Here is a 12,324-nt window from a genome sequence, read left to right as displayed (position 1 = left end):
GATTCATCTGCATTCTGATTTTAAACAGCCCATTTGTCTAAATGTTAGCAGGGCCTAAGATCTGGAATAAATGACACAGTGGCAAAAGTCGGAGTCACACATCTTGGTTGGTTTCAGAGAGTCCTGGGGTGAAATGGTGCCTTTGGGGTCCATCCCTGTCTAGCACAGGAGTTCCCTTTGCAGCAGTGTCCATAAAATAGTAGCTTGGGCTGGTCGTGGTGGCTCACGTCTGTATCCCAGCACTTTGGGAGGCCAAGGCTGGTAGATCACCTGAGGTCAGGAGTTCGAGACCAGCATGGCCAACATGGTGAAACCCTGTCTCTACTAAAAATGCAAAAATTATCCTGACGTGGTGGTGGGCGCCTGTAATCCCAGCTACTCAGGAGATTGAGGCAGGAGAATTGCTTGAACCCGGGAGGCGGAGGTTGCAGTAAGCCAAGATCGTGCCACTGCACTCCAATCTGGGCAACACAGGGAGACTTTGTCTCAAAAAAAAAAAAAAAAAGTGAGCTTGGTGATGAGTCTGGGAAGAGCATCTCTTCATTCATTCAATCCACAAGTATTCACTGAGTGTCTGCTCCGAACCTAGCACCATCGCCCAGGAATAGAGGACTGTACATCTCCTCAAATGTCTCCTAGAAATTGAGACCTCACCACTCTTGCTAGCACATAAGCTTCCTGAGGGCAGGGACTAACTGTCTCATTCACTACTCGTAATTAATGCTCAAATGATTTTTGAATAAATTAATATATAATACGTGGGCCGGATGTGGTGGTTCATGCCTATAACCCAGCACTTCCGCAGGCCGAGATGGGTGGATCACCTGAGGTCAGGAGTTTCAGACCAGCCTGGCCAACATGGAGAAACCCCATCTCTACTAAAAAAATACAAAAATTAGCCAGGTATGGTGACACACACCTGTAATCCCAGCTACTCAGGTGGCTGAGGCATGAGAATCGCTTGAGTCTGGGAAGTGGAGGTTGCAGTGAGCCAAGATCACACCACTGCACTCCAGCCTGGGCAACAGAGCGAGACTCTGTCTCAGAAAAACATGTGGTTCCTCTCTTTGACAAATTCCAAATCTATTGATGTATAGATACATCAATAAATCAATAAATCACAACTGTGTTTTCAAAGTTCTGAAATGTAACTAGAGATTTGTTTATTTTTGAGATGAAGTCTTGCTCTGTCACCCAGGCTGGAGTGCAGTGGCGTGATTATAGCTCACTGCGGCCTCAACCTCCTGGGCTCAAGCGATCCTCCCACCTCACCCTCCCGAGTAGCTGGGACTATAGGCACTTGCCACCATGCCTGGGTAAATTTTTAAAAATTTTTTTGTAGAGCAGGAGTCTCCCTATGTTGCCTAGACTGGTCTCAAACTCCTGGCCTCAAGGAATCCTCCTGTCTGGGCCTCCCAACGTGCTGGGATTACAGGTGTGAGCCACTGTGCCCAGTCAGAGGTTTAGACATGAGCAGTTAATCAGAAAGGGACCTGGAAGAATATTTTGAAATCAGACCTAGAATCAAATCAGACTTATTTAAGAGAATTAACCAATGGAGCCTGAATTTGGCTTCTCCTGTTTCCCACCGCTGATCCCCTGGCCACGAGGAGAGTCCTGCAGGAAATTCCTGTGCCAGGTGGGCTAGCCCTGGACACGTGGCTTTGGAGACTGGGCAGGGCTGATGCCAGCCCAGGCTACTGGAGCTGGCGCTTGCATGCCCCTCTCAGTGAGGTGTCTGATCCCCAGATGCCAGCGAGGCTCTGGCTGTCCTGTCTGAGCTGCCCGTGAGGCCACACACAGGATCTCAGAGTGGACAAACAGCCTTTCCCTTGACAATGAGCGGTTCTCAGCTCTGAGACCAGAAGAAGCCTTAGTGCAACCATTTCTCAAAGTTTCAGTCTCTTTAAATTGGGGACTCCGGAGAGGGTGCGTGCGTGCGTGTGCGTGTGTGTGTTGTATCTCTCAGTATTGACTGTGTTAGCCATGAAAGCTGAGGAGTCTGCAAAGCACAGGAACACACAAACACACGAGCCACTGGTGTCAGAGTGAGGCTATCGTCACACATCGCAGCCATCTAGAAAACTCCACTGTACACTTGCAGGAGAAGGCGAGGAAAAGGCAAGTAACAAGAGTAGTTTTGACCTTGTGGATCCATGAAAGGATCTGGAGAGCCGGGAGTCCCCAGACCCTGCTTTGAGGATCGCTGGCTTAGCGGCATTGGCATCCAGGCTCCACCATAACCCTGAGCCGTGGCCACGTGCTGCCAGATCATGGCCTCCGTGCAGTTCGAATCTGCCCTTCTTCTGAGTCCTTTGCACCATCCTCAATCTTTATTGGCCCACATTCAGGCATTACCACTTAGATAACCACCCCCTAAACACAAACACACACACACACACACACACACACACACACACACACACCACTTTTCAACATCAGACAAGTCTTTTTTTGTTTTTTTTGTTTTTTGAGACATAGTCTCATTCTATTGCCCTGGCTGGAGTGCAGTGGCGCAATCTCAGCTCACTGCAGCCTCTGCCTTCAGAGTAGCTGGGATTACAGGCGCATGCCACCACACCTGGCTAATTTTTCTGTTTTTAGTAGAGATGGGGTTTCACCATGTTGGCCAGGCTGGTCTTGAACTCCTGCCCTCATGTGATCCACCTGCCTTGGCCTCCCAAAGTGCTGGGATTACAGGCGTGAGCCACCATGCCCGGTCTCATCATCAAAGCCTTGCAGATTCCCTGTTGCTCGGGAACTCAGGGGTCCCCGCCTGCGGTTTCAGGGTACCCCTCGCTGCTTACCAGCAGGCACCCTGTGTTGAAATCCTGCACCCTCATCTCAGCTCCCCATCCCACCACTCCCCCAAAGCCAGCCCTTCCCGTGGTGGAGTTGTACCAGGCACCACGCAAAAGCCATAGCATCAGCATTGGAGACTTGCTGCCAGGACACGGAACGTGTTTTAAATGGTGCAAAGACATTTAAATGGGAAGAAATTACAGCAGGAGTGAGTTTATCCCTTTCAAGATAATCTTACTTAATAACCAAAAAACTCACAAAGATGTGCATTTTATCCAACTACAAAAGCAGCGTGGCGAGTTATATATTGTGGTAATTACATGTTTGGGGTTTCATTCCTCCTTTAAACCAGATTTCTATTATTTCAGAAAATCAGCCATTGTAGAAAAAGACTATTCATTTATTTCATTGCTGGGTGGCCCATACACTGTAAAAATAGGTCAAGAACAGTAATCTAAATTGACTGCTGATAAATAATTAAAGCTAATGGAATTTTTCTCAAACCTGTGAACTAAAATCTTTGAGAAATTGCCAGGACATACTTACTGTCTGCTGTTGTATAGAAAGATATTTTTTATTTAATACTTGAGTTTCAATGCCATTTAAAATTACCCTTTTCTATCACAAGGACTGGAAGGAATATGTGTTCATCTATAAAAGTAACCAAAGGAACGATGCCGTGTTGATGGTTATATGGTTCATCTTCAGATGAGATGGGAAGTGACAGTTTCAGTATCCTGGAACAAAATAAACTTATTTTTCACTGAACTATATTTTAAGTTGAGGTCTACAGTCTGCATATCACATAATATATATTGTCTTGTTTTTAAAGACTTCGTACCTGGTCTGAGCTCTTGTATACATTGATGAGGGAAACTTACAGCTATTTTATATGACATCCAGGAAAATAAATACTAAGAACATTTTTTCTTTCACCAGTAATTACTGTTCTCTCATTGGTGCTACCAGGGCCTTATAAAAAGACATTGGGGTTGGGCGCAGTGGCTCACGCCTGTAATCCCAACAGTTTGGGAGGGTGAGGCAGGTGGATCCCTTGAGGTCAGGAGTTCAAGACCAGCCTGGCCAACATAAACCCCATCTCTACTAAAAATACAAAAATTAGCCAGGCATGGTGGCGGGTGCCTGTAATTCCAGCTACTTGGGAAGCCGAGACAGGAGAATTGCTTAAACCCAGGAGGCGGAGGTTGCAGTGAGCTGAGATCATGCCACTGCATTTCAGCCTGGGCGACAAGAGTGAAACTCCGTCTGAAAAAAAAAAGACAATGTGAGCTAAGACCAGAGGAGAGGGGAGAGGCAAGAGCAGAGAATTACCCCAGGTAGGGGATATCTGGAACAGAAGGTGACAACTGAACAGGCCAAGCCACAGGGCCAGGTCCCTAAGGGTCCCCACCCCTAGCACCATTGGCAACAACCTTGAGAGAGTCAGAATCGAGTCTTTCAGAAGTGACCCAGTTCAGCTCCTCACTACCCCCACCCTGCCCCAGTGCTCTTGGAAAGACTACATTGTCACCAAAGGAGAAAGGGTCCCACCGCCGAGCTGTCACTGTAGAGGATGGGGTACCACCAAGAGATGCTGCACCTCTTAAATGAAGTCAGGGTTATTTCCCAGAAAAGCATCCAAGTTACTGTAGAGTGAAAAAAAATCCAGAAAAATCTGGATTATTAGATTTTTTTTTTTTTTCCCCATTTGGAGACAGGGTCTTGCTCTGTCACCCCAGGCTGGAGTGGTGGCACAGTCATAGCTCACTGCCATCCCAAACTCCTAGGTTCAAACCATCCTCCCAAGTAGATAGGACTACAAGCCTGCACCACCATACTTGCTAATTTTTGTATTTTTTCTAGCGACAGGGTTTTACCATGTTGCCCAGGCTGGTCCCGAATGCCTGGGCTCAAGCAATCCTCCCGCCTTGGCCTCCCAAAGTGCTGGGATTACAGATATGAGTTACCAGACTTTTTTTTTTTTTTTTTTTTTTTGGAGACGGAGTTTCACTGTTGTTGCCCAGACTGGAGTACAATGGTGCAATCTCGGTTCACCACAACATCTGCCTCCTAGGTTCAAGTGATTCTCCTGCCTCAGCCTTCCAAGTAGCTGGGATTATAGGCACACACCACCATGCCTGGCTAATTTTGTATTTTTTTATTAATAGAGACAGGATTTCTCCATGTTGGTCAGGCTGGTCTCGAACTCCCAACCTCAGGTGATCTGTCTGCCTCAGCCTCCCAAAGTGCTGGGATTACAGGTGTGAGCCACCACACCCAGCCCAGATATTTTAAAAATAGAGACGACTCGATGACTTTGGAGATGTGTTTGTAATTCACAGCCTCCTTCTGTGTATGCGTTGTGTTTGTGCTGATTCCAGCGAGGCTCTCACTCCTGCAGACAGAGGTGAGCCTCTGTGCAGCAGCTCAGCATGTCACCAGCTCTGGGTCCCTGGCACGCGACTCTGGGATATGGGGAGCGGAAGAGAGCTCATGGGAATTGGGAGCATGAGGCCCTAAGATAGAGCAGAGCCTTCTAGAGAGGGCCCGGGAGTGTGTGTGTTACAACTCCCGCTCATACATTACAGGTGCAATTGAACACTGCCTGATGATTTTATTTGTCTCTATTTTGCTTTTACGTCAGAATGGTTTCCTCCAGCAATTAGCATTACCTAAAAAATTCCTTAATAGCATTTTGCTGTTCAGTTCTCTGACCTGAAAACTGAGTTGTGAATCAGCGGTTTCAAGAATAGTGGAAATCCGGCCAGACAGTAGCACACCCCTGTAATCCCAGCACTCTGGGAGGCCAAGGTGGGTGGATCACTTGAGCCTAGGAGTTTGAGATCAGCCTGGGCAGCATGGTGAAACCCCGTCTCTACAAAAAATGCAAAAATTAGCTGGACATGGTGGCGCATGCCAGTAGTCCCAGCTGCTCGGGGTGCTGAGACGGGAGGATTGCTCGTGCCCACGAGGTCAAGACTGCAGTGAGCTATGATTGAGCCACTGCACTCCAGCCTGGATGGAAGAGAGAGAGAGACACTGTCTCAAAAAAACAAAAAAAAAAACAAAACAAAAAAAAAAAGAGAAAATAATGGAAATCCTTTTACATAGAAACATCTCTGTGTAAACATTATTTATTTGCTGTGTACTCAAAGGAGAGGAGGTTGGCATGAGCTATTTTGGCTTTCACCAAAAGACATTCGATAGGAATTATCTCAAGACCTTGACTTTCTGTGCATTAAGATGTTTGTTACTTTTTGCCCAATAGATGGGATGGGATGAAAGCAAGGTGAAAAAACATCACTGGCAAGCCTGTAAATGAATTAAGTGTGTAACTCGAAGTAATTAAGTTTTAAAACATGGCCGGGTGCAGTGGCGCAAGCCTGCAATCCCAGCACTTTGGGATGCCGAGGTGGGCAAATTCCTTGAGGTCAGGAGTTTGAGACCAGCCTGACCAACACGGTGAAACCTTGTCTCTGCTGAAAGTACAAAAATGAGCAGGGCGGGGTGGCTCGCACCTGTAGTCCCAGCTACTTGGGAGGCTGAGGCAGGAGAATCGCTTGAATCTGGGGGGTGGAGGTTGCAGTGAGCTAAGATCACGTCACTGCACTCCAGCCTGGGTGACAGAGCGAGACTCCATCTTCCCCAAAAAACAGTTTTTAAACATGTGTTCACTGCCTCATTATCATTTGTTCCACTGTAGTTTTGACCGGCCTGAACCCCACTTTTTCTAGTTTATGACCACAAAGGAGGATTATGCGGGTGTGCATGAGGACCAGTAAGTGGCAGAGTCTGCATTTTCTGGTGCTGTCCAGACAGCAAAGAGTGCTGTGTTCTAGAAAGACAGTAAATCATATCATGTCCTTGCTAACCGACGATGGAGAATTCTGTGGGTCGGAATTGAGCATCTTTTTTGAGAGAGAGTCTCTCTCTGTCACCCAGCCTGGAGTGTAATGGCACGATCTTGGCTCACTGCAGCCTCAACCCCCCAGGTTGAGGTGGGGAGTCTCCCAGTGTACTGGGACTCTAGGCATGAGCCACCGTGCCTGGCCAGAATTGAACATCTTTGTATCTGTCTTCTTAGTTTAGTACAAAACTGAATAATATTTGCAGGCAGCAGAATTGGATCGGGAATTTCTCAAACTGCCAAAGATGAAATTAGAATGAGTGATTTTTGGCTGGCAGCTTGAAGTACATATATATCAGTTTGTGTATGATACGTGTGAGTATATAGTGGTTTTTCCCTCTTCAACTGTCTTTAAATATGTGTGTGTGCGTGAGTGTGTGTACAAACACACATGTAGCTTTAATATCAAAAAGGTTATTTTTGTAGGTCTGTTAGGAGACATGAATATGCTCAAAAGGGAAAAAATCTACGTGGATGGGGTGAGAGGAGTTAGCTTTATTTAAGGACATTATAAAAGGCAAAGCCCTTCTGCCTTTCTGGAATGCTGCAATGGAATATAGAAATAATTGTATCATCTCCTGTACTTCTCAGAGCTGGTGTTTGGGTGAGGCTGGCCCTGTGCCAGGTTGCAGGGTTGGGGTAACCTGGGAGCACGCCTGGTAAGGCACACTGCCATTCAGGGCCTGGCCTTGCCCCTGTGCCCCAGCCCCCTGTTCTCCTCTATCAAGCTCTGCCCTCTTCCATTTCTCTGGTGTAATCTGAAATCTCTCAGCCCCACCAGCTTTCTCATTCCATGACTTCATCTGACTTGTCTCTTTCCTCTCTGAATCTGGGCCCTTGTTAAGCCTTTTTTTGTTTTTTCTTTGAGACGGAGTCTCACTCTGTCACCCAGGCTAGAGGGCATTGGTGCGGTCTCAGCTCACTGCAGCCTCTGCCTCCGGGGTTTAAGTGATCCTCCCACCTCAACCTCCTGTGTAGCCTGGACTACAGGCATGCACCACCATGCCCAGCTAATTTTTGTATTTTGAGTAGAGACAGGGTTTCGCCATGCTGGCTAGGCTGGTCTCAAACTCCTGACCTCAGGTAATCCACTTGCCTCAGCCTCCCAAAGTGCTGGCATTACAGGTGTGAGCCACCATGCCCGGCCATAGCTATTCTTCCATACATTCCCTCATGCACCCATTCCCTGTCTTTTGAGTCCCCACTGTGTGCCAGGCCCCGTGGTCGTTTTCCCTGGACCCTGCTGGGATCACACAGTAATCTCTCCTCCATCATTCTTTACACCTTCCACCCTCTTTTCGCTTGTTACCCTTTGTGTTACATTTTGTCCTCTACTTTCTGAAAAGCACAATGGGATGCAGTGATGTGTTAGCTTCCTGTTGCTGCTATCGCAACCTGTCATGCGCCGAGTGGCTTAAAACAACAGAAATTTATCATCTGACAGTGCTCGAGTTCAGGAGTCCAAAATGGGATTTCCCAGGCTGGAATCAAGGTGTCAGCCAGAATTGTGTTCCTATCAGAAGCTCTGGGGGAGAATCAGTTTCCTGGCAGTTTCCAGCCTCTCGGGCTGTCCGCATTCCTATAGCATTCCGACCTCTGCGTCCGTCCTCAGATCTCCTCTGATTCTGAGCCTCCTGCCTCTCTCTTACTAGGAGCACTAGGATTACACCGGGCCCACCTGGATAATCCGGGATCATCTCCTGACTCATGATCCCTGACATAATCCCATCTGCAAAAGCCCCTTTTACCATCGCAATCTGATGTGTTCACAGGTGCCAGCTATGAGGACGTGGTTATCTCTGTCAAACTATTATTGGTGCTGACCACAGATAGCCTTATTCATATAAAAAGAAATTGGTGGCCGGGCATGGTGGCTCACGCCTATAATCCTCAAACTTTGGGAGACCAAGGCGGGCATATCGCTTGAACCTGGGAGTTCGAGACCAGCCTGGGCAGCATGGTGAAACCCTGTCTCTACAAAAAATACAAAAACTAGCCAGGTGTGGTGGTGTGTGCCTGTAGTCCCAGCTACATGGGAGGTTGAGGTGAGAGGATCCCTTGAACCCGGGAGGTGGAGGTTACAGTGAGCTGAGATCATGCCACTGCAGTCCAGCCTGGGTGACAGAGCCAGACCCCGTCTTAGGGGGGGAAAAAAAAAGCAACAACATATTGGTAAAGAATCTGATTATTTTTTGTCATGGAACTTGGTGTAAAAATATAGAAAATCATCTAGTGGAGGAAGTAACAGGACTGACTTCTCCAAGGAAATAATGGTATCACGTTTAGAAATGCATCCTTTGGAACAGTATACAGTTAAAAGGGAAATTACAATGCTTCTTGACCAAATGTTTCTACAGGATCACAGTACAAAATAATGTGGGCTGGTGATATTTGTCAAAAAACTTGTGGTACAGTGGTCAGGTGCAGTGGCTCACACCTGTAATCCCAGCACTTTGGGAGATCGAGACAGGCAGATCACTTGAGTCCAGGAATTCCAGCCTGGGCAACATAGCAAGACCCTTGTCTCTACAAAAAAATATGAAAATTAGCAAGGCATGATGGTGTGCATCTGTAGTCCCAGCTACTCGGGAGGCTGAGGTGGGAGGATCACTTGAACCTAGGAAGTTGAGGCTGTAGTGAGCTATGATCACACCACTATACTCTAACCTGGGTGACAGAGCAAGACTCTGTCTCAAAAGAACAAAAACTTGCTGTACAGGCCTATCCTGTAGGTCCCTCTGCAATGATGGAAAAGTTCTGTGTTTGCATGGTTGGAAGCAGTAGCCACTAGCGCCAAGTGGCTACCGAATCCTTGAAATGTGGCTAGGGTAACTCAGAAACTGAATTTCCCAAATTTATTTAACTTTAAGTTATATTTAAAAATAAGTAAGCACATATGGCTGTATGTGTTGGATAAGCAGACTTCTTCATCTGGGATCTCGATAGGTCTTACTTAGGAAGGCTCTGATAAAATAATTTGCAGAGTTTTATTTCTAATGGCAAGGTCAGTAGCTTTCCTCAGATTCTCAGAAGGCTTCATGAACCAAAAGGTAGGCCTGGCGCAGTGGCTCACACCTGTAATCCCAGCACTTTAGGAGGCTGAGGCGGGTGGATCACCTGAGGTCAGGAGTTTGAGACCAGCCTGGCCAACATGGTGAAACCCCGTCTCTACTGAAAATATAAAAATTAGCTGGACGTGGTGGTGGGCACCTGTAGTCCCAGCTACTCGGGAGGCTGAGGCAGGAGAATCACTTGAACCTTGGAGGTGGAGGTTGCAGTGAGCTGAGATCTAGCCACTGCACTCCAGCCTGGGCAACAGAGTGAGACTCCATCTTAAAAAAAAAAAAAAGAAAAAATGTAGTTGAAATGCCTGAACTTTCAGTAAATATTATCTTAGTTGAGTCTTTTCAAAGTATTTGAAGCACTTTCTCAGTTACTTCATTTTAAATAAAATGCCCTGAACAGGATCATAAGCACGTACCTATGGGATGTCCTGGTGTTTCAAAATGGGCACTGGTGGCATGGGATAAAATTTATTGTGACTTTGTCAGATGTGGATTCAAAACAGGCTGTATCTCCCATTAACGGTGCATTAAAATGGCAGCTAGGGCCAGTCATGGTGGCTCACGCCTGTAATCCCAGCACTTTGGGAGACGAAAGTGGGTGGATCACCGGAGATCAGGAGTTCGAGACCATCCTGGCCAACATGGCAAAACCCCGTCTCTACTACAAATACAAACATTAGTCGGCATGGTGGTGGGCACCTGTAGTCCCAGCTACTTGGGAGGCTGAGGCAAGAGAATCACTCAAACCCGGGAGGCAGATGTTGCAGTGAGCTGAGATTGTGCCACTGCACTTCAGCTTGGGTGACAGAGTGAGACTGCATCTCAAAAAAAAAAAAAAAAAAAAAAAAGGCAGCTAAAACACAGTGCAGTGGCCCAGGTCCATTTCAGATAGAAACAGCAGTCAAATCACCCATTCTAGTCTCTTTTATTCCAAGCGAATCATCTCACTTAAACTGACATCACCAAAAGCTTTAGTCTGTAGCACATTCAAAATGAGGTATATGTGACCAGGAGTTAGTAGAAATAAAAAGTCGTTGTAGGCTGGTGGGGTGGCTCACGGCTGTAATCCCAGCACTTTGGGATGCTCAGGTGGGCGGATCTCTTAAGCCCAGTAGTTTGACCCTCGCCTGGACGACATGATGAAACCCTGTCTCTACAAAAAGATACAGAAATTAACCAGGCATGGTGGCGTACGCCTGTAGTCTCAGCTACTTGGGAGTCTGAGGTGGGAGGATGACTCGAGCCCAGGAGGCAGAGGTTGCAGTGAGCCGGGATTGTGCCAGTGCACTCCAGCCTGGTCGACAGAATGGGACTCTGTCTTCAACAACAACAACAAGAAAGAACCACCTCGTTGTATTCTTAAATAAGTTTAAATCCTGGAGCGCCAGTTGGCGTTATTCATGTTTTGGGAGTGCAGGAACGGGTGAGGTCCCCAGGCTTGCTTTAGATGATAATCAGCACTGACTGCCACGCTGTTTTTAGGAGGCCTTAACCGATGTTTCCCTTCTTTCTCCTTCTCAAATGGCTGCTTCCTGACCTCCGCCTCCTGCTCCAGGATTTGCGCAAGCAGGTAGCGCCGCTGCTGAAGAGTTTCCAAGGAGAGGTAAGCTTTTCTATTCATTTTCTATCCTGAGCCACCCTTCGTGGCTAATTCATCTTTTTAGTCACGTTAAAGAAATGCTGTGGGCAAAAGGTGCTGCCCAGATGGTGCCTTCCCGGCTGCTCCGACCCAGCGTCGTGCATATTTTGCGCTCTGCGACGTGATTTTCCACTGGGTCCTTGGTGAAAGCTCTCCTGGAAAAGGAAGCTATGCTCAGAATATGCAGAGGTGTGGTGGATTCCGAGCAGAAGCGCCCTGTATGGTTACAGTGGGCAGATTGTTTTTGTAACGGCCTTTAGGAGCCCGCGCGTTCCCTCTCAGAAGTCGCCTGGTTCGCTGAGCTGGTCTGGGGCTGCCACTGCCACGAGTGCGGTGCTTTGGTGAGAGGCTGGCGGGGGCACAGGGATGCCACTTGATCGCAGGCTTGAAACAGAGCATCAGGCAGAAGCCACGAGGAGCAAGCCTAGGCTCGGTAGAAGGAAGTGGTTTCTAACGGATCCTTCCAGAGAAGGACTTGAGCCATCTGGCAGACGGCACGGGGGTGGCAAGTCACCTGGGACGTCCGCCCTGGCTACCTGTTAGCAGGAACAGCCACAGAGGGGACCGGGCTTCACGCGGGTGACCTTGCCAGCCCTTTGTGTAAAGATTCAGTGATGTTTAGAAAACCAGAAATTATATTATTCTTGCGGATTTATTGAATCTTCTCACCTCTTTAGCATCTCCCATTGGAAAAACAATGTGAAATCATATCAGGCTGATGAGAAAAGGAAATGAGACATTTCCAAAGTCCCTGAAAGGGCCCATATTGGTACAGTCTTAGGGATTTTTTTTTTTTCTTTTTTTTTGAGACAGAGTCTTGCCCTGTCACCCAGGCTACAGTGCAGTGGCGCGATCTTGGCTCACTGCAACCTCCACCTCCCGGGTTCAAGTGATTCTCCTGTCTCAGCCTC

General features: G+C 47.5%; 1 protein-coding gene across 8 annotated transcripts in view; it reads left to right on the top strand.

Moving 5' to 3' along the window:
- Positions 1-12,324, top strand: part of CUX1 (cut like homeobox 1) — a 472,214-nt gene that overhangs the window by 203,868 nt on the left and 256,022 nt on the right. For 7 of the 8 annotated variants that reach the window (XM_025381011.1, XM_025381007.1, XM_025381006.1 and 4 more), the window contains one exon: positions 11,330-11,377. The exons of the other annotated variant lie outside the window; for it this stretch is intronic. In XM_025381011.1, coding sequence (XP_025236796.1) covers positions 11,330-11,377 — 48 coding nt within the window. The remainder of the gene's footprint in view (positions 1-11,329; positions 11,378-12,324) is intronic. 8 annotated transcript variants of the gene reach the window in all.

This window comes from Theropithecus gelada, chromosome 3 (genome assembly GCF_003255815.1).
Source record: "Theropithecus gelada isolate Dixy chromosome 3, Tgel_1.0, whole genome shotgun sequence".
In the NCBI taxonomy this organism is placed as follows: Eukaryota; Metazoa; Chordata; class Mammalia; order Primates; family Cercopithecidae; genus Theropithecus; species Theropithecus gelada.
The sequence above is the reverse complement of the archived record's forward strand: the minus strand, read 5'-3'. Positions and strand labels throughout refer to the sequence as shown.